The 17,551-nt window shown below is 40.0% G+C and overlaps 1 protein-coding gene across 1 annotated transcript in view; it reads left to right on the plus strand.

Annotated features, from left to right (window-relative positions):
* LOC110537617 (junctional adhesion molecule 3B) overlaps positions 1–16,095 on the plus strand; it is a 53,613-nt gene extending 37,518 nt beyond the window's left edge. Inside the window, exons 2-9 of the mRNA XM_021623792.3 lie at positions 10,475–10,543; positions 10,717–10,830; positions 11,050–11,202; positions 12,021–12,223; positions 12,886–12,985; positions 13,137–13,260; positions 13,465–13,519; positions 13,614–16,095. Of these exons, the coding sequence (XP_021479467.2) occupies positions 10,475–10,543; positions 10,717–10,830; positions 11,050–11,202; positions 12,021–12,223; positions 12,886–12,985; positions 13,137–13,260; positions 13,465–13,519; positions 13,614–13,649 (854 nt within the window). The 3' untranslated portion in view covers positions 13,650–16,095. The remainder of the gene's footprint in view (positions 1–10,474; positions 10,544–10,716; positions 10,831–11,049; positions 11,203–12,020; positions 12,224–12,885; positions 12,986–13,136; positions 13,261–13,464; positions 13,520–13,613) is intronic.
* The last annotated feature ends 1,456 nt before the right edge of the window (positions 16,096–17,551 follow it).

The raw sequence follows: 17,551 nt of genomic DNA on the forward strand, positions 1-17,551 counted from the left end.
TACAGTAGCCTTTTATTGTCCCCAGCACAAGGTGCACCTGTGTAATGATCATGCTGTTTAATCAGCTTCTTGATATGCCACACCTGTCAGGTGAATGATTATCTTGACAAAGGATAAATGCTCACAAACAGGGATGTAAACACATTTGTGTATTTCATTGGAGAGAAATAAGCTTTTGGATCATTTCTGGTATCTTATATTTTAGGTCACGAAACATGGGACCAACACTTTACATGTTGCGTTTATATTTTTGTTCATTGTATTTCATTGCCGCCTATGCGCAGATGCTTATATTGCTCCTCGGGTTTCATCTGTGCCCATCTGTGACAGCAGACAAACCTTTCGTTTCAGAATATCTTGTCAGAGCTCAAGCTTGGAGGATGAACAGATGGATCCAGTGTTTGATTGAAACGATAGGTTATTAGTATCATCCAATAAGAAGAGAAGTGGCACTTTACGAAAGCAAATGGTGGGCGATTTTGCTTATCGTCCAAGAAACGGGGTGAAAATTCAACTAAATACCTCTGGTAATGGTGTTAGTCGGCCCATGGTGGTAATCTTCACTTCTTATATAAAGAGGCTTCAGTGTGCCCTCGCCACTATGTATCCCCACAACAATGTTAAACTGTGTTGGACCTGAAGCGTAAAAATAGGGGTGAGAGGGGATAACAAAGTTGACCGGTCAAGTCAGCTGTCGAGAGTGACCTCCACTGAGGAACTGGAGGTCACTGACACTGCTGGATGACCTTAGCTGTGACAACACAACCTGCGGTCACACGGCCTGCAAGCTTTGCCCTAAAACCGGTCCCTGCTATTGTTGTTGTTATTTTCACTGAAGACTTGAGGTCAGTTTGGCACATTTCTACTAAGGACTTACCACCAGTGTTTTCCCCAAAAGGCTGTTTCCATCTTATGGGCCATTGCTTCGGCGGACCTGGTCTAACCTGGGGCCAAGCCCAGGCCACTGGTACTTTTGAAAATAAGAATTTGTTCTTAACTGACTTGCCTAGTTAAATAAATGTAAAATATTTTTTTTTATAAAAAATTAACATAATCACTGGCAACACAATGGTGCTGTAATGGAAAACCCCCATTTAGCCACTTCCCCCCAGCTCATAAAAAAGGTGGGCCACCACCAGCAGGGTTGGGTAGGTTACTTTCTAAATGTAATCTGTATTTTTTTCTATTTTTTTCTTTAACCTTTTATTTAACTAGGCAAGTCAGTTAAGAACAAATTCTTATTTACAATGACGGCCTAGTAACAGTGGGTTAACGCAATTTTTGGATTACCCAAACTCAGTAATGTAATCTGATTACTTTCCCCACAAGAGGCAGGAAAGAACACAAATTATCCATCAAACACATTTGACTTGTGGTCAGATTCCCTCAGGTGGAAAATTTTTTAACTTGCACCTTTTTTCAATGCCTAATTTAAAGTCATTGAGAAAACAGAAATGTATCAGTCTTTTTTCACAAACGTTCTTTCTGAATTTTAAAAGTATTCAAAAGTATCTGTTATCTGATTACAATACTTTTTTTCTGGTAACATATTAGATTTACAGTTGTTTTGTAATCAGATTACATGTAAGAGATTAACTGTATTCAGTCACTCCCCAACCCTGACAACCAGAGCTCCTGGTTACTGGTGGGGGAAGGGAAATTTGCATGCTTTGGTATAGAAACTGTGGAAACTGGAACATGCTTTGTTTTGGGGTCAGGGCTAATCGTTTCTTAGAAAGGAGTTTATTCTATATGGAATATAAATGTCAATTCATGAATTCATTAGTCTGGCTGAGTCCAGACACAGTGTATAAATTTGCAGCTAAGCTAAGTGGGAATTGGCATCTCCTAGGGGTAAAACAAATCAGATCTGTATTTTTGAGAGAAAGCAAAGCATGCCACTGAGATTATAGGCTATTTTCATTTTACTTCTGTTGAACACTATCCTGTCTAACAGTATTGTGAAAGCATTTGGTTTTAGTGGGATAAAAGTAACTCAAAACACAATGTGGTTTAGCCTGCACATTTCATGAAGGGCCTCCCAGTAAATTGCTCACAGCACCGACCAAAGAAAAACAGACTCTCTGTAACCAGGTTTTTAGCCAACCATTCCATGCGAATGAATTACCTGACATATGAAAAAAGTCACGACCGGGCAGACAGAAACAGGAAATGCTGGGACAATTTTATAAATGTCGACAATTTGTTCGTTCAACATGGTGGGATCTTTTTGTGTCAGTAAAATTAATTATTTGAGAAATGGCGGTGGAAACACCTTTATGCGCAAATATCGATACAATTACCATCATATCAAAGTAAACTTGGAGTTAAGTGATTGATGTGTGGTCCTCCACCTACGAATTTTTAACCTTTATTTAACTAGGCAAATCAGTTATGGTGACATGTTGATCGATGCTTGGTTGCCGTTTGACAAATAAAAAAATATAATCTCATCGTGTAGGTAGTTTACCCGCGCTGTATCTGCGAGCTGTTGGCTAGAGTACGTGCCAAGATTTGAGTGGGCACATTGGCTATATACTGTAATGCAACAGTTTTTCTGACTAAACCATCAGTATAGTTGAAAATGTGATTGAAACCGATTTATGTATTTTTTATTCGGTACTTAAAACAAGTTATTTTTTTACGTGCCCTACGTCATCACGCACAGCCTTTTATCCGCAATAAGTCAGTTTGATGGAAACACATCTCTGGTGTGTAAATGTACATATTGTTTTATGCAGACTGTCAGCTTTAAGTTGAAGGTATTTACATCCATATCGAATGAACCGTTTAGAAATTACAGCACTTTTTGTACATACATGTAGTCCTCCCATTTTAGGGGACCAAAAGTATTTGGACAAATTCACTTATGTTTATTAAAGTAGTCAAAAAAATTATATTTGGTCCCATATTCATAGCACATAATGACTACATCAAGCTTGTTACTCTACAAATGTGATGCATTTTCTGTTTGTTTTGGTTGTTTCAGATTATTTTGTGTCCAATAGAAATTAATGGTAAATAGAGTATTGTGTCATTTTGGGGTCACATTTATTGTAAATATGAATAGAATATGTTTCTAAACACTTCTACATTAATGTGGATGCTACCATGATTATGGATAATGCTGAATGAATTGTGAATAAACATTCCCCCAAGATGCTAACCTCTCACCATTACAATAAGGAGGTTAGCAAATTCTTTTTTTTGGGGGGGGGGGGAGATATTTATGCCTCTAACTTCCTCACTCATCATGATTCATTATTCCGTAATCATGGTAGTATCCAGTGTTTAGAAACATATTATATTCTAATTTACAATGAAAGGGACTCCAAAATGACACAATAAATGATTTACCATTAATTTCTATTGGGCACAAAATAATCTGAAACGCAAGCTAAACAAACAGCATATACATCCAACAAATTTGGAGATTCCCAAGCTTGATGTAGTCATTGCGTGCTATGAATATGGGACCAAATACTTAACTTTTTACTACTTTAATACACATATAAGTGAATTGTGTCCTAATACTTTTGGTTCCTTAAAATGGGGGGACTATGACCAACTCAGTGGCCTTGTGGTTAGTGTCCACCCTGAGATTGGAAGGTTGTGAGTTCGATCCGGCCGAATTATACCAAAGACTGTAAAAATGAGATCTGATGCGAACCAGATGCATCTCTGGGAAACCGATGCGTCTCTGCTTGGCACGCAGCATTAAGTAGATAGATTGGGGGTAAGGCCAGCGATAGACGAGGGTCCTGTCCAGGGGCTGTACTTGTACTTCAAGCTGCCTCACACTACATAAACTGGAGATAGGCTCCTGCTCCTTTGAGTCATTCCAGCTCGCACACGCCAAGGCTCGCACATGCCAAGGCACACCAAGGCTACATACTTCTGTACAAAAAGTGGTTCAACGATTCAACCGATATGGATGAAAATACCCTCTGTAAATTTCTCACTCATTATTATTCATGATTCATTCAGCATTATCCATAATCAGTCTACACTTCAACCTCATAGTCATTGCATCATTTCAAATCCAAAGTGCTGGAGTACAGAGCCAAAACAACAACAAAATGTGTCACTGTCCCAATACTTTTGTAGTTCACTGTATGTGGTGACAAAAACTGTAACCTAGTTTTGCTTGCGAAGATAAATATTTACTCTCTTTGGGCTATTCCAAGTGTTCACATAGCCTCCCTCGGCTACAAGTTAAACTCTCGGCAGGCCAAGACACTGTGGCGGTACAGAAGTGCAGTTACCCGAGTGGCTGAATTGGAGAATGTATGACCTTTTCCACACCTTGGCCAACAGGGAGCCATGCAGAACTTTTAAGAGCAGTAGAGGGAGAAGAGAGCTTAAGTCTTGAGGAGTGTTGTACTGGACAGTATTTCTTAGCACTGGGGTAGAGCCTAGTTTAACACAATCCACACATGGAGTGGAAGTTGCAGAGCACAGAAACACATCCCATCCAATGCCATCGCTAACTAAGGAGGATAATGAATTGCTCTGTGGGCACCACTTGCTCAGCGAACGCACAGCCTCCTCCTCCTGGGGGAACTGAACCAATGGAGCAGTTTAAAAATAACGAGGAATATTATCCGCTTCACGTGCTGTTGAATGTTCACTGAGGAGATGTGTCAAATTTCTAATCACGTGTTTGTGTGCACTACTCAAAAAATTATTTGAAGACAGCAACTAGAAGATACTTCGCAAACTAGGTACTTAAATGTCTGGGGTTTTCAAAGGGGCATGGGAGTATCTTGCTGAGGTGCTAGGCAGCGTTGTCACTTGGGGATTTCACTGGGAAGCTTAATTGGTACCCTCCATTTATGACTTCACACTCCTCTATAACTTTCTTTTACTACCAGAAGGGGAAATATTTGTGCCATTCCAAATAGGAAAACACCATAGAAAGCTAGGATCCAATTCACATGCAGGCATCCTTTCTCTAGTCATCAGTTCAATCACCATCTCCATGTCATCTGCATGTATAATTTGAAATGAAGCTAAGGGATGGCTTTTTTCTCCAGTTGCTCTGCTAAAAATGTTATTCAGCACTGCTACGCCTGGGATTTTAAGATTACCAAGAAGAACCAGCCTTCCCTCTTGAGGAAGGCGAGGGAGATCGCACACAGATGTGCCCTGCCAGGAAGACGGGAAAGAGAGAAGGAAAGACAGGTTAATATAAGTCACAGAGCACCTTTATGGTTTGAGGGCTTAAACTACACACACAAAGGCACACACACTGCAAAGATCTGTTCGTCCACTGTATATGAACCCAGTGGGAAACACTAGAGCAGCCTCTCAGGCCCAGGTGTTAGGGGCTGCATCATGGCACTGGGAAGAGTCTCTCCCAGAGCAAGGCGGAGAGGGAATAGACAGGAAGACAGGCGTCATAGGGCAGGATGTGGCAGACAGGGGAAGAGAGACGGGAGATACCTGTCCCACAGCGCACAGTCATCACTTCCTCATTGCCGCCTAGACTCCGAATGCTTTACTGGCCACTGCCGCCGATCCGCTAATGCCCCCCATCAGGAAAGCTCCATCTGTTGCTGTGCAAACGCTAAGGAGGATGTCATTGTTAAGAGGATGTATGTTCAAGCAAGGGCCTGGCCTGCTGGATCCGCTCTATCTCTTGTATTGTTCAGCTAGCCTCGCCTGCCAAACCAGGGAAATGATTAGGAATTCAGACTTCCTGCCTGCAGACTAGACTATTTTGTGTGTAAATTACCAAACGTCGGGACTCGTTGGGGACAGTATATTTTCACAGTATTTAGTATGTTGTTTAAAAAGCTGCCTTCTGCACTCCCAACGAGTATGCTCTGGATGTAGATGGGAATTTATTCCTGGAGTTTTTGCAATTTTTGTCCTGGACAATTGTTTCTAGGCCAGACCTCACAACCTTTTATTGGAGTTTCAAGCTAACTTAAGCACTAAATATGCACTAATACTGTCTTATTTACAGCCTTAGCTAGTCTTTTAGCAAGTAAAAAAAAATTATAAAGCTGTTTTGTGAAATCAAAGACAAAATACTATTGTGTTTAGAAATATATTTAGGCAAGCTGATATGGGTTTATTGTCTTAAAGATGGAAGCAAAATAGTGGATGCAAAATAGCCCCATAATTTCAAAGATTCACAACTACCTGGGGCGGCAGGTAGCCTAGCGGTTAGTTGCTTGTTCAAATCCCCGAGCTGGCAAGTTGGAATAATCTTCCGTTCTGCCCTTGAGCAAGCAGTTGACCCCCACAACAACTGCTCCCTGGGTGACGATGACGTGGATGTCGATTAAGGCAGCCCCCCTTCAGAGATTCAGAGGGGTTTGGTTAAATATGGAAGAGACATTTTGGTTGAATGCATTCAGTTGTGCAACTGACTAGGTGTCCCTTTTCCCCTTCTATATTTTACAGTAGGTATGAGGTTCCTTATTGGATATGCATCCTTCTTTCGACGCTAAACCCACCACTGGTGTGCATGGCCAAAGAGCTCTATTTTCATAACCAAGGGCATGTCTTCTTGTCCCTTGATATTCTGAAATAGAAGAATATGTGAATATGTTTCAGGCTTTGACAAAACAATTTGATGTTTCAGTTTAGAAATACAGTAAATTAGCTTTTCAGTCAAGCATTGTTACAGTATTAACAAAATACTGTATTTTATACTGCTTTTATGCCTTGTCACTTCTAATGCTTGTGGGTTTTTTAAAAGGCAAACTGAATAAATTTTTCCTCTCAGGGCCTAACTTTTGTTGTCTGTCTGAACTAGAACTGTATTAAATGGATCACATCTCGAGAGACAAAGCCCAAAATACTGTTATTAAAGATTCATAGCCATTAACATTAGCAATGTGGGGAACATTAAAGTTTCAAAGGCTTACACTAAAGAATTACTCATAGTCCTTCCTTTCCATCGCTCCCACTCCTCAACTTTAGCAATGGATCGACATTTACCTAATGGTTACCTGGAGGAAAATGGAGTAGGGTCATGCTTTTTACATTTCAGTCAAGGGGAGGGTATAGTATTTTTTAAACATAGTCATTTGTAATTGATTCCATTTCTGTATTTTTCAGTGTTTTAGAATTAGTTGCTTATTAAGTTTCAAGTTTTAATGTCACATGCACAAGTACAGTAAAATGTGTTTCTTGCAAACTCAAAACCCAACAGTGCAATAATCAATAACAATGTATTACTAGAAAAAAACACAAGAAATAAGATTAAGAAATATGAAAAACTTTATTGTGTATTTAAGTAAGGAAGCATACTATATACCGGAAATATTTAAAAAGTCAGGTCCAATACCACATTTACATACTGGAGTGACCAATGCCAATGCCGTGCTGCAGCAGAAATAATAGTCTATGGCTTGGGTGGTTGGTTTCTTTCACAATTTTCTGGGCCTTCTTTTCACACCGCCTGATATAGAGGTTCTGGATGGCAGGGAGCTCGGCCCCAGTGATGTTATGGGCTTTTTATTAAATAAAATGGCAAAAAGCACAGGCCTACCCCTTGTTAGCTAAACATTTTGAAGAAAATAAAATGGATCCGATTATATAAACTGATCTATAACAGTGCTTTTTGCCCAAAGAAGATGGCTGCCTAAATATGGTTCCCAATCAGAGACAACGATAAACACCTGCCTCTAATTGAGAACCAATCTAGGCAACCATAGACATATATAAACACCTAGATGATAAACAACCCTGTAAACCTACAAAACCCCTAGACAGTACAAAAAACACATACATCACCCATGTCACACCCTGACATAACCAAAACAATAAAGAAAACAAAGAATTCTAAGGTCAGGGCGTGACAGGGAAAGATGTAACTCCGGTGGATATGGGGATTTCATTGTTTAATTTTCTTTGACATTCAGAGGCTGAGCTACAACCTTTAACCGAGGAGACAAAAAATAGACTGCTTGAGAAGTAATCTAATTCTGTCACTATCAATTGATTAAGCTATTCACTTTCGGTACAATATAATGTTTTTGTTTAAACCCAGACAGCTTTTCGGTAAACACTTGTGACCTTTTTTTGTTGGGTTAAGCCACAGAAGAAGAGTAGCCAGCAGTTAAAGCAGACATTTTTCTGTGTTGGTCGGCCTAGGGTGGAAAGGTAGGCCTAACTTTTGAAAGTACCACGCTCAGATCAAAATGTTTAGAAACAGCGACAGGTTCGTTGCAAACAAGACACACTGATTTGGAATTGCAGAAATATGATAAGATAAACACATAGACCTATTTCTCTGTCCATCCTTAGCCTGCAATTTCAGTAATTTGTGTGGTCATAAAAAATAATCTCCTAATATGTAAAATGAAGTACAATTGCGTGAAATGTTTCTAAAAGGCAATTTTTTTCTCTGACCTGCAAATACGATGACAGATTCATGCAATGTTTTTACCATAAAGGCGATATTTCCACCCCTACTCTTGTCTACAGTGGTATGCCAACCTACAACATTCTGGCCCGCAGCCCTGTGCACTATCAAAATTCCTGTATTGCCATGTAATGCTGACTGGACGAAAAACAGTTTCTAAAACTGCATATCTAAGGCTCTGGTCTGTCCAAGAAGTGAGGGTAAACGGATCACTCCCTTACTACATCTCATTAATTGTTCAATATAAGATTAATGTAAGAGGGCGGATAATCACCTTTTTCAAAACGTGGGACAATAGCATGGTGTTTAAACTGACGACATAAGGTAAACAAGCTGTGATCTAGTAATGATCTCAGAGACATTAGGGTAAGCAGCTTACCCTGTCTGCTTTAGAAGGCAACCCCAGTCAGCTCCCTCAACCATGCTTGCATTGGATAGTGCATTGGATAGCAGGGAACTGGTATGATACCAAAGCAAACTGACCTTGACTTACAAGGAACTGGGTGAGTGTCACAGAAAACACACCTACTTTAATGCCTGGGTGTGAGTAGAATTTCCTGGGGAATGGTCTACCAAAGGATCCGTGACCTTACGCTTTCAGAAAGACTTCAGGTCACCGACTCGCCTTACTGTGTGAAAGAACTGTGTGGTGCTTTGCTAATTCACTGTGTCAGCAGAGGCCTGGTGAACTCTAAAACAGTAAAAGGCTCTAAATGGGCTCCTGTCTTTTTAATGGATTGGGGGGCTTAGGCCTCTAGCAGCTACTTGAGCCTAAGCTTTAGTCTCAGGGAGACTATTCATGGGTGTATGACTGGGTTGGGATGCATGTGTGGGAGCATGGCCTTTCTGTATGATTCTGAAGTGCACACGGCAAAAAGTGAAATCTAATCAATCATAAATATCTCATAATGAGTGATAATTCATTTATTAAAATTAGTGTTTTTTTTTTACCAATCTACTATCATTGGCAGATATTTTTTTTGCCTAAAAAATGCCAGCACCAAACCAGTGTCTCTACATTTGTATGTTTGGTAGAAAACAATAATGTTAAAAAGTTCTAAACTGTGATTTTCAAACACTATGAGAGTCACGGTGATGTAGGGAGCTAGAAAATACCCTCCCTCTGGCTAAAAACTTGTTGCAGGTTTTGAAAATCATTTTTAAAAAAAACTTTTAATCCCACCCTGTGATGTCACAGAGAAGCATTTTTTAGGACTCTTTTTATCTTTTTAACCACAGATCATAGAAGCCCGGCCTTTTCACATATGTAGACACTGGTTTGGTGCTGGAAATAATGAATATGAGGTTGAAAAGTGATTGAGTTGCAAGTAATTTATCTCATTTAAAGATAAGACGATTTAAGGTAAAATATCTTGAAATTACATGTAAGATAAATGACTTGCAACTCCATCACTTTTCAACCTCCAGCACCAACCCAGTGTCTACATATGTGAAAACGCTGTGTATTTTTTTCGTTAAAAGAAGTGAAATTACCTGCCATTAATGTTAGATAATTTAGTTTGTTCAGAAGAAAACACATTTAAGATTGCTTCAATTAAACTTTTTATAGTACATCCCTCTGTCATAGACAAAAGCGGGCGTGTTTCCAGGGCACTCATGGCCCATTACTGCTACATGGGCACACGTGTCAGGAGCAGAGAGAGAGAGAGAAAGAAAGAGAGGGTTCGGGCAGGCGGCTAGGCTGCCACTGGCACGGGAGAGCTCGCACAGAGAAGGGCGCCCGTCTCCCTGCACAATTACCCACCGTGCGCAGAAACTGAGTATGTCCGCATTGGTTCGCCCCGCCAGACTAAAAATGGAAGGTAACAGATCCAGGTCATGGTACGCTGGAAAGAATGAAGAATGCGTCTGGGTGGGGTGGTAGACTGGGAGCAAGGGGATGGAGGGGTTGATGTTGATTGACTTTCTGGAATTTTGGATGAACTGACTGGTTAGAAACATCCCTAATGCAGGCATAACAGCCAGCTGACATACCACAGCACTGCAAACAGCTACCAATGGACATTGCACGTGTGTGTAATAGCAACGTTTGTTAGTAAGGCTCATATTTTTTCCTTTCCTGTTTTGCAGGCTACTTCAACGTATTGGCAGTAATACTGAAAACAACGAATGATGCGCCATGGGCCAACGAGTTTGAATGTAAGAGCCAATAGAGATGTCGTAATATATACACCAACATGACAATCAGTTACAAACATTTCCTGCTTGACCTTGACATGACACTAAGGAACCAGAAGTAGATAACATCGACCCTCTGCTTCTTCCTTTAAAAAAAAACCTTAAATCTAATTCCCTCTTGTCTCCTCTGGCAGCTATCGAATTGTCCTGTTTGATAGAGTCCATCTCCACAAAAAACCCAAGAATTGAATGGAAGAAAATTAAGGATGGGGAGCCCAGTTATGTCTACTTTGAGAAGAAAATCTCAGGTAACAGACTCAACGGAGTGCTTTGTCATAATGGCGTCTTCACTAATATCTCCAACATCAATATCAAAGTGACAAACCCCCCCCCAAAAATGTTCAAATCCTCTTACAGACACAAACAACTTGGACTAATGAGGGAACGACATTCTGTTTTATACTCATCATGAATTATTCCTGTATTAAATCAATGGCAACTTAAAGCATGTTTTTTTAATCCTGCAGGAGATTTGGAGGGCAGAGCAATGATCAGAGAGCCTGCGACATTGGTGATAACCAACGCCACAAGATCAGACTCAGCCAGTTACCGTTGCGAGGTCAGCGCCCAGACTGACCTTAAATCCTTTGATGAGATTTTGATCAACCTCGTCGTAAGAGGTAGGTCTATCATCCCAGCCAGCCACATTTCTTCACATCTGCTCAACACATCATCATCAGCTTCTTGCACCAGAAGCACATCATTAGTTGTATTACTACAGTAAACTGTGGTATAATATTGAAACCAGAATAAATTCAAGACTATACACCCACAAGAAGATGCATCACCTTGTGGCTATGACTGAAATGACATGTTTGGGGAAGGGAGCATTGCTGCTACCTCTGTGAAATTACATGTTTGCCATCAGTCATTTGCGTTGCAATAATGCATCTCATCATCTCATCATGATTTAATGCATCTCATAATTTCACTGCTAAAATGTTTGCCGTTAGTCTTAAACCTTGAAGCTTTGAAAGTTGCTATGAAACATAACATACAAAACACAATGAACATGTAGTCTTTGTACCTAAAACAGCCATATCAGTTTACAGGGACTTGTTTTTCCTCTGTTTTACTAAAACCGAGCTGCATTAGTGGTTACAACTATCGATGCTGTAAGCTGAAACCGTGTTTTAGGTCACGCCAACCTTTTGGCACACGTAGTGTATGAGGATGCTTTTTGACAGGCCCGTCCCTGCCCCAAAGGCGTGTTCTGGGCTATATGGGGAAACCTCTGAAACTGCACCCTCGCTAAATCGCAGTGCTAAAGATGGAAAGTGTTGGCAGGGTTTGGCACGGGGCAAAAAACACATTCCCACCCTCCGAGATCATTCATTGGCCTAGTAACTACAATTCAGTGTGTATCATAGGCTATGCTGTTTTTGACACAATCAGATGCTGAATGTTGCCATTGCTAAATGTGTGATTGTGTCCACAGTGAAGCCAGTGGTGCCAAAATGTGCTGTCCCCAAATCGGTGCCTGTAGGGACGGCGGCAGAGCTGCGATGCGTGGAGGATCAAGGTTTCCCCAAGTCTCAGTACCAATGGTTCCGCAACAAGGAGGAAATCCCAGATGACCCCAAGACCAGCCCTAAGTTCATCAACTCCTCCTACACGCTCAACGCCGAAACAGGCACCCTGGTGAGTGTGTGTTTGTGTGCGGTGACTGGGAGGGAAGGGGCCACTGTAGTGCAAGGCGAGGCTGCGGGGGTGGTGGCCTTGCCCCCAGCGGTAGGGGCAGATATTTTGGGGTGACAGTTGATGGTGTGAGGGGGCTTGGGCCATTAGGGGAATCTGCTGTCCTCATTGGCACATTCCTGAACTCCCTCTCCCCTGCTCAGCCAGATAGTCAGTGGCTCGGCCTTTTCACTCCACTCAACCTTTACACTGGCTTCTAAAGTTTGGCCTGGCTGTCACTGACATACTTTACTTCCAGGGAGTCACACCCTACTACTGTTCATATTGGCCGCTTGTCCTTGAAGACCACCAGCACATGCTGCCAAATCTGCTTTTCATATCCAACTGAAAGCTAACTAATTAGTAACAGGACTAGAATTAGAGGACAAGACCTTCATTAACGTGGGTTAAAATCTGATGGGAGACAGCATACAATGAGAACTGAAGGGATATCTGTTGAACAATAAAGCAACTCATTTTCGGGACAGTTCCACCCCCAATGTAATTCAAATTGAACCTCGTTATAAGCCTGCACTTTCCCACATGCAGTAAATACACCAGAATGAAAGGACTCCGTTTATACTGAGTGTAATTGAGACTTGCTGCTGTTGGTTTTTCCTCTGCAGAAATTCAGTGCTGTCAGAATGAACGACTCAGCAGAGTACTTCTGCCGAGCAAAGAACGACGCGGGCCACTCAGAGTGTGGACCGCAGACAATGGAAATCTGTAAGTCTGTCTGACAGCTGACAAATTTGTACACAAGACACATGTTGTTTGTTGAAGCATGTCATTCCAGTAGTCCGGTGTTCAATTCATAAAGGGCCAGTTGAAGGTATCTCAACATCAATTCTTCATTCTTCCTGTTGTTCTTCCCCAGATGATATCAATATTGCCAGGATCATCCTGGGAGTGCTGGTGGTGGTGCTATTGTGCATAACAGTGGGCCTCTGCTTTGCGTACAAGCGTGGCTACTTCGCCAGCCAGAAACAGACTGGAAACAAGTGAGTGAAACTTCCTCTTGAGCGGCAATAGTGATGGGTCATGGCTCATTGAGGTTTAACATTTGCCAATTTAGACTTCATGAACAAGCTTGACCTCACAACTTGACCTGGTTTTATAACATGCATGGAACAATTCTTTCTAGAAATGTGTTGTTTTTGCAACAGCATAATGCCTTCTGATCATGTCTCCGTTGTGTTTCACAGTTACAAAGCACCAGCCAAAGGAGAAGGAGTGGACTACGTCAGAGCCGAGGACGAGGTGCGTAAAGAAAAACTACAATTTTTTTAACTCCAAAAAGTTCAACTAGGCAGTCCTTTAACTTTAGCTTACTTGCTCTTCCTTTTTATTCCAGGGCGACTTCCGACACAAATCTTCGTTTGTCATCTGAAGAGAAAGACGAAGGGCATGGAAGTGAAAGGTGTGGTACTTTGGACGGAACTCATTAAGTGTGTGAGATGACCAGTGAGCTGCCACAGTACGTGCCTTGAGCTCTCAGCATGTCTGAAATGATTCAAGTTTGCCAAAGATGACAAGTTTTCACATCTATATAGAACTGTTAACCATTGTTACAGACAAGTTTTCACATTTGTATAGAACTGTTAACCATTGTTACAGACAAGTTTTCACATCTATATAGACTGTTAACCATTGTTACAGACAAGTTTTCACATCTATATAGAACTGTTAACCATTGTTACAGACAAGTTTTGAAACCAACTTGTTGACCGCTTTCATCACCAATCAACTTATTTTGCTAAATTATGGAGTTAGTTATTGCATGTTTTAAAAGGTATTTAACATCATCTGCGGGGAAAAAAAACAACATTTATGTAAGATCTTCTGCTAGGAGGGAAAAAAGTATTTAGCTAAGTTCTGAAGTAAATCTAACACAACACATTTCTACTGTAAACATTTGCTTCAAAAACCTGTCATTTATAACTTTTTTTTTCTACCAGCAAAATGTCAGACTATTTTTGATGGAATATATTTTGAAACGCCTATAGATAAAGGTTTACTTTTTTAAATATTTGTAAAATACTAACCGTTTTTTTTATTTGGTTTTGGGAAAAATATCTAAGTTTCAACCACTCAATCAATATTCAGCTGTAAACAGTCACCTTTCCTGATCATGAAAAAAAAAATGTAATTACAAAACCTAGCATCTCAAGGTTTTCCTCTAGAATGGTCTTAGATATTTTATTTACTGCTGGGATTTCCATGTTAATATTGAAAGAAAGTTACATGTTGATGTTTGTATTGTAGATATAGTCTTAGACAGTAGGAGGCTTCAAAGAGTACCAGCCAAAAGCTAGGAAACACTGTACACAATCAGTGGTGCATATCCTTGATTTTAAAGTGTCCTTCTGTGCTTTCTGTTTATCTTGTATATTTTGAATATACTGTCCAGGTTGGGTTTTTTGCTGTATGTCAGGAATATGTTCAGTATTTGTAATAATACAGGGTTGATGTTGGCTAACAATTGTACTGATTGTATATAGATAATTGTTTGTTCCCTCCCACCCCCACCAATCGAGACTATGGTGAAAAACATTGGAGAATAATCAGATATAAAACTACCAAAAGGAGGCAATATGAAACTCTTTCCATGGTTTGAAAAAGACATGGTCATGGTAGAGCTGATCTGCCTAATGTTAGCACATAGGAAGATATCAATACTGTTCAATCATCTCTACTCCAGGCAAAAATAACTGAAAACTGAATTTGAAATAGAAAATTGAAGTAAACAACTTAGACAAATGGTATTTGACATTTTCCCAAATTCATTTCAGACATTTCCAAGAGTTACAAAACATTCTGAGATACATACACAACAATTGCCTGATAAACAAATAGTTTTTCACAAAACAGGTACTGAAGTTTTTCCTTTGTACATTGATAAAGATCATTCCTTTTAAGTGCCTTCTGCCATTACAACAATAGATCAGCTTCAACACTTTTAACATAAACTTTAATGGCATTTTTAACTCTACAAACAGCGTTTGAGAGGAATGACATTGCCACCTATTCTTAAGACAAGAATAGTGTAACATTTTCCCACCCAAATAATTTGTACATATCTGCTTTGCTTTGTAAATAGATTCTCGTTTCACATTCTTTGAAGGATTAAACTCATTTCCATTGGAGTAGAAATAGAGATGTATTAGTGCCTAAATATAGTGGGAATTATTTTTGGTAAAGAGTAAAGACACAGCACTAGTACACAAACAGAAGAACATACAAAGTTTAACAGACTAAATGGATGGAGAAACACAAAAGCATGTGGCCTACATTTACCATAAAGCCAGAAAACACCTGCAACTTCCAAGGCATTGAAAATAGATGTTATCTACAAGCCCTTTCTTTAAAACCTACAATTTAGTTGTAAATACACAGTGAAAGATGTATTCCAATACATGTTCTGTGGTTGGGGCTAGCTAAGCCAAATAGTAACTGCCAATCACATTTCCTCCAATCCAAAGATCATGAGGTTCCATCTATCCAGTGTTGAAAATCTTCCTCTAATTTCCCCAATGCTGGAGGTTGGCATTGAAGTCATGTCAAGGTTCAAGCTTTTCAAGTGTTCACATGTTTAATTTATTGATTATTTTCTGAACCACACTCATGTATCACCCATCTCAGGCCAGGTACAAATCCTCTGAGAATTCTTAAACCGTATGTCTATGAATAATAAAACTCACTTCTAATATTCTGACATGTGCAGTGGATTTTAATTTACAAAAATAAAAACAGTAAATATTAGATAGGACATTGAGTGTGTTCAGTGCGGACAGAAGAGAACATGAAAAAGAGAAAAATAAACAACTATTGCTGGATTTGTCTTGTTGTTTTATTATTGAGTGGGGACTGCAAGTTCCATTACCTTGACACGAGTTCTGAAAATACAAGAGAATAATCAGGTGAAACATTCGACCCATTTAAAATGGTTTAACGCTTTACAATTTTTACTTGCTGCTGATCAGGTGACATCTTCCCCAGTCTTTGAACCTGTGAAGAAAAAAAACAAACAGTCAAACCAAACACATTATCACAATGTTCTTATGATCAATTGGCATCTGTCGAAAGATCAAAATTTAGCATACCTGTTCTCCGGTCACTGAAGATGGTGCTGACTCCTTTCCCGAATGTAACTTAGTTTATGTTACCTGAGTAACATGTAACAAGGATATTATGTTGGGAAATTAGCTTTTTGGTCTTTAACATTAGACATAAGGTTAGCAGTTTGGTTAGGATCAAGTGTAGGGTTTGGCATTAGGTTTAGCAGCTTTTAAGATAGTAGAACTTCTAGCGTTGCAGCTTAGTGCCAACTGATGACTTTAGTGACTGGAAAATGGCCACCTCCGGACACTGTTCTTGGTGAGATTTATCATGGGGCCGCCAGCCATTGATTTGTGGCTTAATGGCAGCACTTTTCTCTCTACATTAAGGACCTTTCATTTAGTCAGTAAATTGTTGACAGTACCTGAAAATACCACCCGTGGTGATTTTACTATGTAAATCTTGGTGAGGCAAACTTCTTTTTCATCACCAATGCATGCCAGCAAAGCCACAACACAACACTAGACTTTTCATTAATTTCGCTATAATGGTGACAAACGGTGTCCACAAACTGTTAGGGCCTACATAAATCTGTCCCGACAGCAGAGCTTTCTTTGCACCGATACGTTTTATCTATCATTTCTCTTCACATGACAAGGATTGAAAAGGATTTGCCAGTAGATTGTCGACTTGATTCATGATGATGACTGCTAGCTAAGATTTTGAAAGTATGATGTTGACACGATAAGTCCAATCAAATCTACAGTAGATATAACTTGATTTGACGTCATTTTATCTGTGGCCAATTACCTTGAGCCTTCTTGGATGGGTACTTCTGATGTAACTCTATGGCAGCACCCAAGGGGCTTGAATTGTCTAGCTCTCCCTGTAGATTTTGCGGTGACGTAGTGTCCCCATGATTGACAGAACACTGAGCCAATCACGGCGACACTAGAGAACATTCCCAACCCCTACTCTACGTATTTTCCGCTGGCTGCCCCACCACCACAGACAGGACTGAGCAAGGCTGAAACACTTTAATTCTGGAGCTGTCTTCCTCAAGAAAGCAAAACATTTTTGTATGCAGTTTTATTGACTAAAATATTATTATTTTTTACATTGTTTGCAAACTGATATGTGACAATAAATATACAGTACCAGTCAAAAGTTTGGACACACCTACTCATTCAAGAGTTTCTTTATTTTGACTATTTTCTACATTTTAGGATAATA

The sequence above is a fragment of the Oncorhynchus mykiss genome, chromosome 12 (assembly GCF_057628025.1).
Source record: "Oncorhynchus mykiss isolate SJ-2025 chromosome 12, ASM5762802v1, whole genome shotgun sequence".
In the NCBI taxonomy this organism is placed as follows: domain Eukaryota; kingdom Metazoa; phylum Chordata; class Actinopteri; order Salmoniformes; family Salmonidae; genus Oncorhynchus; species Oncorhynchus mykiss.